Source organism: Otolemur garnettii, unplaced genomic scaffold (assembly GCF_000181295.1).
Source record: "Otolemur garnettii isolate 467f Iridium unplaced genomic scaffold, OtoGar3 scaffold00013, whole genome shotgun sequence".
NCBI classification, from domain to species: Eukaryota; Metazoa; Chordata; class Mammalia; order Primates; family Galagidae; genus Otolemur; species Otolemur garnettii.
Window position 1 is genome coordinate 30,605,030 of NW_003852408.1, and position 11,094 is coordinate 30,616,123.

At 40.7% G+C, this 11,094-nt stretch overlaps 1 protein-coding gene across 1 annotated transcript in view; it reads right to left on the reverse strand.

The window, feature by feature from the left end:
* Window positions 1-11,094, reverse strand: part of AOX1 (aldehyde oxidase 1) — a 69,231-nt gene that overhangs the window by 36,831 nt on the left and 21,306 nt on the right. The window contains exons 10-16 of the mRNA NM_001308454.1: window positions 10,904-10,996; window positions 9,190-9,341; window positions 8,913-9,006; window positions 7,149-7,258; window positions 6,114-6,298; window positions 5,049-5,211; window positions 3,123-3,215 (exon numbers count right to left, since the gene is read on the reverse strand). Coding sequence (NP_001295383.1) covers window positions 3,123-3,215; window positions 5,049-5,211; window positions 6,114-6,298; window positions 7,149-7,258; window positions 8,913-9,006; window positions 9,190-9,341; window positions 10,904-10,996 — 890 coding nt within the window. The remainder of the gene's footprint in view (window positions 1-3,122; window positions 3,216-5,048; window positions 5,212-6,113; window positions 6,299-7,148; window positions 7,259-8,912; window positions 9,007-9,189; window positions 9,342-10,903; window positions 10,997-11,094) is intronic.

Below are 11,094 nucleotides of genomic sequence, written 5' to 3' on the forward strand. Positions count from 1 at the left end.
TTGGCTGTAACTTGGGGAGTTTTGCTCAGGGGGCTGTGAAATGTGCAGTTCTCCAGTGCTCTTGCTGCTCACAGAACTCAGGAAGTGGAGTCCTCACTCACTGCCAACCTGCTGGAGGGTCTCACCTGATGGACACACAGTGAGGGCATAGAGCACACGCCCAGGATGAGGGGCTCAACTGCCTCAATTCCAACTTGAACTTTACCTTAGAAACACGAACCACATAACCTGATCGTTGGTACCCTCATTTAATCTGAATTAAAAATACATACGTGAGTTAAAAAAAAAAAAAACCCTGGGTGGAGAAAGACCAGAGGTTCTCCGAGAAGGTGGCAGGCCAGGAATATCACGAGAGAAGGGCAGAACGGCATGTGTAACTTGAGAACAAGTTCAGGATCATCATTGATTATTTAGAAAATGAAAAAAACAGCCCATTGTTTTTGTAATGTGATTGACAAAAAATAAAATTTCAACTTAATTTTGACTGACAATTATATGCAGAAAGGAGAATGATTTCTTTTCTTTTCCTTTTTTTTTTTTTTTTTTAGAGATAGAGTCTTACTTTGTCACCCTTGGTAGAATGCCCTGGCATCACAGCTCACAGAAACCTCCAGCTCTTGGGCTTAGGCGATTCTCTTGCCTCAGCCTCCCGAGTAGCTGGGACTATAGGCGCCTGCCATGACACCCGGCTATTTTTTTGTTGCAGTTTGCCTGGGGCTGGGTTTGAACCCACCACCCTTGGTATAGGGGGCTGGTGCCCTACTCACTGAGCCACAGGCGCTGCCCAGGAGAATGATTTCTACAATTGACTTGGTATAAAACCTGTGAAGGTGCCCCAATCCTATTTTATGTAGAACTTACTATTTTATAGTAAAATAAATACTGATTTTTATGTGCATCTACTGTTTTAATATCCATATTAGTTTTACTTTAATATCAGCTCCAATTTTGTAGTTGCTAGAGTACAGTACACAGAAAAAAATGAGTATTGGTGAAGTTTTTCTTCCTTTCCCCTTCCCGGTGGTTATTGAGTCATCTTGACTTTATAAGATTGATAGCAGAAGATTATCAAGAAGAATAATTTAGAACCTGGCCCAGAACCCATTAAGTAAAGGTAGATATTAGGCCACAAATGTAGGGGAATGGGGAAAATGAAAGAAATGTTTACTGAGTGGGGTTCAGGCACAAGCAGAGATTTGAGGCAGCCTGACACCTGAGTTCCATCAACATAGCTCACTGCCCTGTCCTCACGGCCACATGTTCCCTGCAGTTCTCTTTCCCATTTCCTTTGAGAAGCTGAAATGGTAATGAAAAGGAAAAAAATAATGGTGAGTGTTCTACCAGGTATGATTTTCCCTGTGCTGCAGGTGTTAGGGACTGACTTCCTCTGTAAAGTATCCCCATAAGTGCTGAGCTATGATACTGTTTGGGCTCTCAATTTGAATCACACTTGGGCAAAAATTCACTTCTTTTTAAAAACCTACAAGGTTTTTTTTTTTTTTTTTCATCCTGGAAAACAAAATTCCAGGTAATTCATAAGCTCAGATGCTAAGGAAACCCATTCATAGGTATCTGGGAAGGCTCTAGAGTTGGAGCTCACATAACCCTTTTTACTATAACTAATCACATTTTAAAAATCTTTTAAAACCTTGCCGTGTGATGCCTGCAAGAAGATTGAAGAAAAATTCCAAAATGTATCTTTGTCTATAGTCAAATATGAAATTGATTATTTTAGCTAAGGTTATAATGCTTATTATTATTAGTTTTATTTTTTGCAGTCAGTGGTGCTGAAATCTACTGGTGAAAGTGGCTACACTCATCTCCTCAATTGGTGATTTCTTGAAGCTGTGTCAAAATACTTTCAAAGAAAATGAACCGATTTAGGGGAAAAATGTTCATGGCGAATGTTAACGTTGATTTGGCAACGTGGATATTTGCATGTGTGTGTGAAAAATCAAGTCCTACGTGTGGAAGATACACTACATCAAAAACTTTGTCTTGCAATCAGCAATAAACTCCTGTTCAAGATCAACCACTACATGAATGTTTTCTTTGTTAATTTGAATGTCTATTAATTTGTTAGGTTGCGTTTTTTTTCTGAAGGTTATACCATTGTCAAGGTGATGTTACAGTATATACAAGCTGAAGATTTCAGCTGACATATTTTATAGAACACCAGGAAAAGGGCAGCTGTTTTTAGTTTTCAAAATGATCCCTTCCAATGGAGTTCGGCATATCTGAATTTTTAAACATATTGAACCTAAAATCCCCAAATCCCAAACATACTGTAAGGTTTTATAACTAAATCCAACAATGGATTCAATGAACTGATGGTTTTAAAAGACTTCATGTTGTTGACTTAATAACACCCTCAAGGTCAACTTTCTTGATGATAATTTCAAGGAACAACAACCAAACTTATCCGGTTTACCAAAAGAATGACTTTGGGTAATATTTTAATGATGTTGTGGTAGAAAATTCCATTTGCTGTTATAGTTATGAGGAATATTGTTCTCTCCAATAGTCAGCTTTCATTACCAGAGTTTACAAGTAACTCTTCAAACTTTTGTTTGAATCAAATCTAAAATGTAACACAGAAAAACCACTTGGAGAATAGGCGTAGGCAGAATATAGAGTTTTTTTTTCCACATTCAAACAACAAACAGATAGTTCTTTTAAAAAACATTATTCCATTTTTATCAACCTCCAGGGGCTGTGTCTTCTGCTCCTTTGAAAACGAAATCAAAGCAGCCACGGCCTTGCCTCAGAACCCAGTTTTGGCTGTGCTCTGACCTCCACGGTGCCAAGAGCAGAATGCGCCTGTGGGGTCTGGGGGTGGCTTGGGATGCTTGTGCATGTCACTGGTATGAAGAAGCCACAGCACAAAGCATATGGCCTTTAAGACCAAAATCAGCATTTATCTTTAAAATTGCCACAGCTAGATTTGTGCCTAGTGATAATTCTTCATTGATTTTGACATCTTAGTTAACACTAAAGGAGCTGTGAGTTCATGAAAGGGAGCTTGAGTCTTATTAAGTTTAAGAATCAGCAAGAGACAGTGGGAATGCCCAGGTGAAGACTCTATAGCTCAGATTCTGAATTCTTTTAAAAATGCCACTAACCTGGTACTTGATTCTACTCCAGTGATGTCTGGCATGAAGATCTTCTAAGGCACTCTCATACTTGTCTGCAAGGCCAGGATAGTGAACTGGATCCTGGAAAAAAACAGCATTGTCCATACGTAAAATGGCTTAAAACAGGGGTCCTCAAACTTTTTAAACAGAGGGCCAGTTCATTGTCCCTCAGACCACTGGAGGGCTGGACTGTGGGCCCCAGGATGAGTCGGCTGCTAAGGAGGACAGGCAGTGGTGGCAAAAACACCTGGTGGGCTGGATAAATGTCCTAGGCAGGCTGCTTGTGGCCCGCGGGCTATAGTTTGAGGTCACCTGGTTTAAAATGTGCCACAATGGTCTGAGAAGGGGATGCTAACATGATTCCCACCAAGCATCTCTACTCTGAAGTCTGACATGGACTTATTAGTACTCACCCTAGTCAGCACTTGGGAAGTATAGGCAGCTCCCTGAGTCAAGGACATATCTCTGAAAGGTCGCACACACTTGCACACATTGTGAACAACCAAATGAACATAATAGATGACTTTCACTATCTCTATGTTTCTTATGATCTCTCACATGCTTTCCTAAATAACTGTATTGTACAAACTGAAACATCAGGAAGATAGAGGCTAAGTAAACAAAATGGAAAGGAAGAGAATACTTAAATCATTAAGCAGTCAGAGACAAAGCACATTGCTGACGGGCCCTGAGCTCTGCTCTGTGCCACTCGGCCAGCTGGGGAGGAAGAAGGCAAAGGCCGCATCCCTGCCAAGCACCCAATCTCTAGGAAAACACTCCTCAGGACCCAGGGAAATGGGTCACTGGGGTCTTGACACTTTAAACAATACACCCGATGGTTATTCTTTATAATTTACATAATTTTAATAGAAACAAAACCCAACAAAGTTACTGTTTTTAAAGACAGGATGCTGAATGCAAACTACAAGACTACAAGGTGCAAGTTTTCAATTGTATCACTTGATTCACTACGGAGTTGTCTTAGTTTGCTCTATAATTGGCTTTATTTTTTCACTTTGGATTGCTGGTGACAACATGTCACTTATATACGATTTCAAGATTCTGTTCTCAAAATTTTGGTACAGCTCTTCTGGTTCTCAATTGTTCCCATGTACAATGAGAAGACGCCCTCAAAAGCAATGATATAAGAGAGGATTTTGTGTCTCTCATTTAAAGTGATCATATTGATTTCAATACCACGTGAAGCATGTTCTTGGCTTCTACCACACCCAGCTTGGTCAGCTGGTTGTAGCAAGGGCTTAAAAGAGGTCAGTAAGGTTCAAGCTCCCTTTGGGTCTAGTAAATTCATTCAGAGAATTTTCTTCAGTTGTATCCTCCGTATCCAACAATCTTACAGATCTGATTGTTTGTCATTAGGGAGATCAGACAACAGAATGCCCAGGTTATTACTACTGTTATCATGCCTGTAGCTGAGCAGTTCCTCTGAAGCACTCGGGGCCCTACTCGGCCCCTTTCCTACAGTAATGCATCCCGTAACAGTCTTGTGCAGTAGCCGCGTCACTGTCTTGTGGGGGAGGGAAATGAAGCCTAACGGAGAGAAGAAAGCCAAGCACATGGAGGTAAACCTCATTATGAGGTAACGAACGCCTCACGAGGAAGACATGCTTCAGATCATTAGCAAGTCCTCTGAATATTATCTAGAAAAACAACAGGTCAGAAACAGACCCCGTGTTGTTAAACAAAACCTACACAACTGTCTGCTCTACTTACAACCTTCCCTAAACTCGTACCCACCCACACACAGGCTGATGGAGGCCCCCAGCAGTCTGGGTGTTTCTAATTTGGGTCTTCTTTTACACACTATAGCTATTTAGCAGGAGGTTGCTGTGTCCACTTTGGGGGTCACCATAACCCCAGTACTGAGGAAGCTACCACACGACCAGTTCCACTTACCATCTGCTTCAAAGTCTGTGACACCTCCAGGTAGAACTTGAAGAGGAAGCTGATGATAAGAGTCCTCTTGAACTCAACCTTCCCACCTGGAGCTGAGCCTGGAAGCAAGACTTCGTCCAGAACCAGCCTGCACGCCGCATCTAGCATCTCTTCATTCCAGGGCCTGGAGAGTCGAAAGAAAAGACTCCTAGCCTGACAGGACTCATACCTCACAGGTTGGCTGGTGTGTAAGGAAATAGAGTGTAAGCTCCGGAGACAGGCAACCCAAGTTCAGATCAGCCCACCATGCCCCAGGGGCCTAGCCTGGGTCTCACACATCCTTGTCTGTAAAAGTGGAATAATAGCATAGCCTACCTCATAGAGCCATCTTGAGAAATAAGTGACACCCCGTGTAAAATCTTTATCCCAGAAGTTACTGATCCTCACATCACTAGGACATTTACTGCATACCACATTCTACTTTAAGTACCTTGTATGAATTCACTCGTGAAATCCTCTTAGTGGCCCTATGGGTAGGTAGGATCATTCGTCTCAGACAGATAAGGAAACTGAGGTACCTGAGGTTAAGTAAGCTGACAGAGGGAATTGTTAGGGGTTGAACTGGAGATTTGAACCAGGCAGTTGGGATCACTCAAGTCTTATAGCTCATGCTTTTAACCACTATTCTCTATTATTTCTCTTGAAATAGCAGCTGATTCCATGTAAGCACTCAAAAAATATTAGCTGTTAGTACATCTGTTGAAATAGGAAGTTAGGCAAGCAAATGCATTTAGCAATTTATTGTAGAACAAACTCACACAATTTATTTTTATCAGGGTAAATTATTTTCCTGCAATAAAGAATGCAAATTTGTACCACTGGGAGATAGGCTCTCTCTCTCACACACACATGAAATGATGCTTATGTCAGAATTTAATAAAATCAAGACACATAGAAATAATGATAAAATCTTATTGGAATTCTATGCCATTAAATAGAAAAGTGCTAAGCATTTTCTTCTTATCCTTACATGTCACCACAAAAGGGCTATTCTGCTGGTTGGAGTCTAAGGACATGATACCTTACCTTCCGATGAGCTTCTGGCAGGAATTTCTGGCACAAATGGTGGTTGGGCCAACACCTCCATATAAAATGGATAACTCTCTAATGATGCCATCCCCTTCTCCAAGGAAGACTCTCATTCCTGAATTGACTATTGCTAGTGCATTCTGGTGCCTCTGGGCTTGTCGGAAAGCTGACACAAACTCCCACTGTAAGAAAAAGTGACAACTATGCACTTGGCAGTTTGTGTATGTTGCCTTATTTGTCTCTGTCACATCCTCTGTCATGAGCTCAATTGTGTCCCTTCACCCAATTCATAGGGTGAAGTCCTACCTGCCAGAACTTCGAATGTGATTATATTTGGATACAGGGTCTTTAAAGAGCTAAAGTTAAAATGAGGTCAAGGGCCCAGGGGTGGGCCCTGATTCAAAATTGTTGGTGCCTTTATAAGAAGAGGAAATTTGGACACAAACATGTATAGAGAGAAGACCATGTGAAGACAGAAGGAGAAGACGGCCTTCTGTAAGCCAGCGTCAGAGGCCTCAGAAGAAACCTAGCCTGCCAACACCTTAGTATTAGACCACCAGCCTCCAGAACTTTAGCAAAGCAAGTTACCCTGTGTGGTGGCCCTCGCTAATGAATACATCCTCTAAGGTAGGCGATCTTATTCCCATTTTACAGATGAAGAATCTAAGACTGAGAGTAATGCAGTAGTTAGTGCAGGGCTTGACAACAGGACTCAAACCTGAGTCTATCTGATGCCAAAGCTCTTATTGTTTCTACTGAGTCTGATAGACTCTTTCAAACTCTAAGAAATGTGTTCTTCTGGTCTTAGTTAGAAAGGTCTCCGGATTCTTGGAATGAGAGTGGCATGTATAACACTAATAAAGGTAACTATTCACAAGACCTCTTAAAATAATGACCTCACACTGCCTCTTGAAGTTGAAATTTTATCTTCCCTAAATAAATACTCAACACTTTTTCTTAATCCACCATGTGTTGGAATAAATAAGCTATGCTCCCAGGAAAGGCTGGAAAGCGACAGGATGACATTCTCACCTTCCTTGAGTAGGGGATGTTCACTGAGAGCAGGATTTCTTGAGGCTTAAGATCTGCACTGGGGCTCTTGCTGAGAAACTGCTCATTTAAAGGAATCTGTCGTTCTCCTTCTGTGGAAAGAAATGACAATTTTCCTGGAATCTATGGTCTATTTAGGAAACTTCTAAAACACTGGAAATAATTCTATCAAATTCCTGAGGGTATTGATTGCTCAGGGAAAGAAATGTGCTTCCTATGCTTAACAAATCTTTCACTATCGCAATTTACAATGTTTTCCCAGTCTAGATTCCACTTCTATCTGCCTTCCTTGCTTGTTTATGGACAAAAATATCAAACGGAGTAGCCTAGAGTTTTAGGTAGAACAGGACCTTAGCAGTCCTCTTCCTGAACAGGACGATTCACTTACTTAGAGCTTTATGAGTGGGGATTAGATCGTAATAACTCCTTTGAAATTCTGATCAAGTCAGTCAACAAATACATTTGTTATAAATGAATTTATTGTTTATAACTAAGAAACATAATAGGTACAGTAGTGAATAAATAAACGGCCTTTAAAAATTTGTATAATGGTGAGGTGTTGTTTTATTTGTTTACATTTTTTCCAGCATCGAAAAATGTCAGTTCTTTAATCAATATGTTGGGAGGAAGAATACTATATTTACAAAATATTCATTGCAAAATTTTACCAAGAAGTGGCCAATATAGAGAGAATATGTTTTAACATTTTATAAACTTTTGTAATAAATATTTTATAAATAAAGGTATATTTAGCTACAATTTTTCATTTTCCCTATGTACAGCAACTTTATGGGCAATTTTTGGGACTCCCTGTAGTTTAAAGCTATAACAACATACAATTAAGGCATGAAAGCTAAAACGATTCTGGTGGTATTTTTCTTTCTTTAGTTTCTTTTTTTTACTTTTTATTTTTTTACAAATCTTTGTGTTAAGGCCTGACTTATAATAGATTACAGCAAAGGAGGTGCTCTGCTATGTACAAAACCCCAGACTAAGAAGCTTTTAACGTCTATATTCACATCGCAAAACCTGTTTCTTATGGTATGACTTTTAAAGGAGATGTTACATATGAAAATTCTCAATGCCAATGTTCTTTCTTAAGATAAATGGGGGGCTTAGATGATATCAGGGGTAGCTATTTAATAATGCAGGTAAGAGAAAACTAGCCCACAATTTTAAACTAAAAAAAAAATTTAGAGAGGGCCAATTAGAACTTCCTAATAATGGTTGAGCAAATTGGAATAAGAGAAATAAATTTAATATTCTAGACTTAGTTTCAAAAACAAAAGTCAAGTAAATAAATATAGAATGAGGCCAAAACATTGGCTATCAAAAATGAACTATAGCCTTCCACCAACAACAAATTAAGTATAAGCCCAAAGCATAATTTGGGCACAAAAGCACTCTTGTACCCTATGGAGAACGTCTTCAACAGGTGGCCTGATTGTCCTTAATAACTTATGGTTCTCTTCAATAATCAAATCCTATCTGGACATCAACCAACACAAGCATGTTCAATGTATGGTGACTAGTATGAGAAAATATCTAGCACAAATTCTGAAAGAGAAACAGAGGAGATCAGGAGTGTGTGGTATTAAGACCACTTTCCAGCATCCAGAAAGGCAGAGAGAATTAATGACATAATAGGGAACAGTTATTTTCAAAACTGGACTTCCTGTCTACCCAGAAAGAAAAAGGGGTAGGAGTAATAGGTTTACTAACACCCAAGTAGGAGCTGTCACTTACCTTTGGATAGCAAGTTCAGGGTGCAGTTACCCACAGCCAGGAGAGGATTCAGATCTGAATCTAGATGTCTGCTTATGATGTGTCCCCCTAAAGACTTTTTTAAAATAAGGAGTTATTTTCACATCAGTTATGCAATTATAAAGACACAAGTGCTAAGGTAAAGATTAATAAAGCTTTAGAGAACAATTTTTTTTTGGTTCCAAAATAATGAAAATGCCATGATTAGTGACAATCACCAAGGGACTCATACCAGAGTTTGCTATCATGAAATACATACAGCCATGTTCCTAATCTGGGACCCAGCCAGAGTTCCCAAATGCTTCAAGAGAGCACGGTATATCTGTGTCTTCTCCTCTGGAAGCTTCTGGACCACATCAGCCAGAATGTTCTTCACCTGGGCCAGGCTAAGACCAGCACCCAGGGTCAGCTCTGAAATGAAGTCATTTGTAAATAATGCAATGTGATCAATGCTGACCTGAAAATGGCCACTAGACTAAAGCTATAGACATGAAATCTCCATATTAGATACAGGCTTCCCTGCTTACTGGTGGAGGTGGTAGTGGTGGCAGTGATGGAAATAGTGATGGTGTAGATGGGGTGGTGGTGGTTATATAGTTGGTAGTGGTGATGGAGGAGGAGGAGGAGGTAGTGGTGATGAAGTTGGTGATGGTGATAGAGGTAGCAGTGGTGGTGGAGGTGAGATGACGGAGGTTGCAGTGGTGATGGAGGTGGTGGTGGTGGTGGTGCAGGTGGTGATGAAGGTGGTGGTAGTCATGGAGGTGGTAGTGGTGGTTGAGGTAGTGACAGAGTTGGTGGTCACAGAGGTGGCAGTGTCATGGAGGTGGTTGTGGTAGAGGTGGCAGTGGTGGCAGAGGTGTTGGAGGTGGTAATAAAGATAGTAGTGGTCATGAAGGTGGTAGTGGGTAAGTGTAGGTGGTAGTGGGGAGGTAGAAGTGGTGACAGAGGGGGCAATGATGGTGGCAATGATGGTGGTAGTGGTGATGGAAGTGGTGGAGGTGGTGGTGAAAGTGATGATGGTGGTGGCGGTTATGGAGGTGGTAGTGGTGATAGTGGAGGTGACGATGGAGGTGGTAGTGGAGAGGCAGAGGTGGTGGTGGTGGTGCTGATGATAATGGAGATGGTGATCAGGGAGGTGGTGGAGGTGATGATGAAGGTAGTAGTCATGGAGGTGGCAGTGGGCAGGTAGATGTAGTGATGGAGGTGGTGGGGAGGTTGAGGTGGTGATAGAGGTGGGATTGTTGCTGGTATGGAATCTAAATTCTTTGTGCACTCACTGTATGAAGCACTTCGCTGAATGTCTTAGGTAATATCCAAGAATCTGTACAAACCTATGGATAGGTTCTGTCCCCCTTCCACAGATGAAGAAACTGAGAGTTAAGTGACTTGACTAAGATCTTATAGCTAATAGACATCATTTTCAAGAGTTAGTTCAGTGGTGCTCTGAACCCACACTTACATTGCTTCCCCTCACTGCCATTAAATCAAGTTCTTCTCCAGCAGTAGTTCTCAACCTGTGGGGCTGCAGCTCACGGGAACTGTATTAAAGGCTTGCGGCCTTAGGAAGGTTGAGAACCACTGCTCTACAGGAAGGGAAACCCAGCCTGTGAGCTGCTAGATGAATAAACTTGCCTGGCTTGCTACTGTGCTGCCGGAGCACAAAGGCTGTTCTATTCACCCTTATCTCCCACCCAGCACTCAGCACACTGTGCTTCTCTCCACAGTGTTACATTTCTCTGATGCTGCAGACAGAGAAAGTTCTTCAGTAAAAATCTGGCTATTCAGAAAATTAGTACCTGAAGTCACTTTAGAGAATTCTTTCCGGACTCCCTCTCCCCTGAACGTTATCATTTTTATAAGAAGAGAATCTCTGTGTCTAATTAGGAATAATTCTTTATCTGCTTGTGTGCTGGGAAAGGTAAGTAAATTAATTGATGAATTTTAACTAAGAAAACAAGGACTTAAGAGCTCACCATTATCTGCATGGTTTACAACACTCAGTTCTTCAATTCTATCAGGAGAAATTACAACTGGGTGAAAGACGCCTTTAAATTTTACTTCAGGCCCTAAAGAATTTGGAAAAAATAAGAACAGAATAAAGGGGTTAACTATCATTTTAATTTTGGAATTATGATTAAAATGATATTTTTTTTTTTTTTTTTTT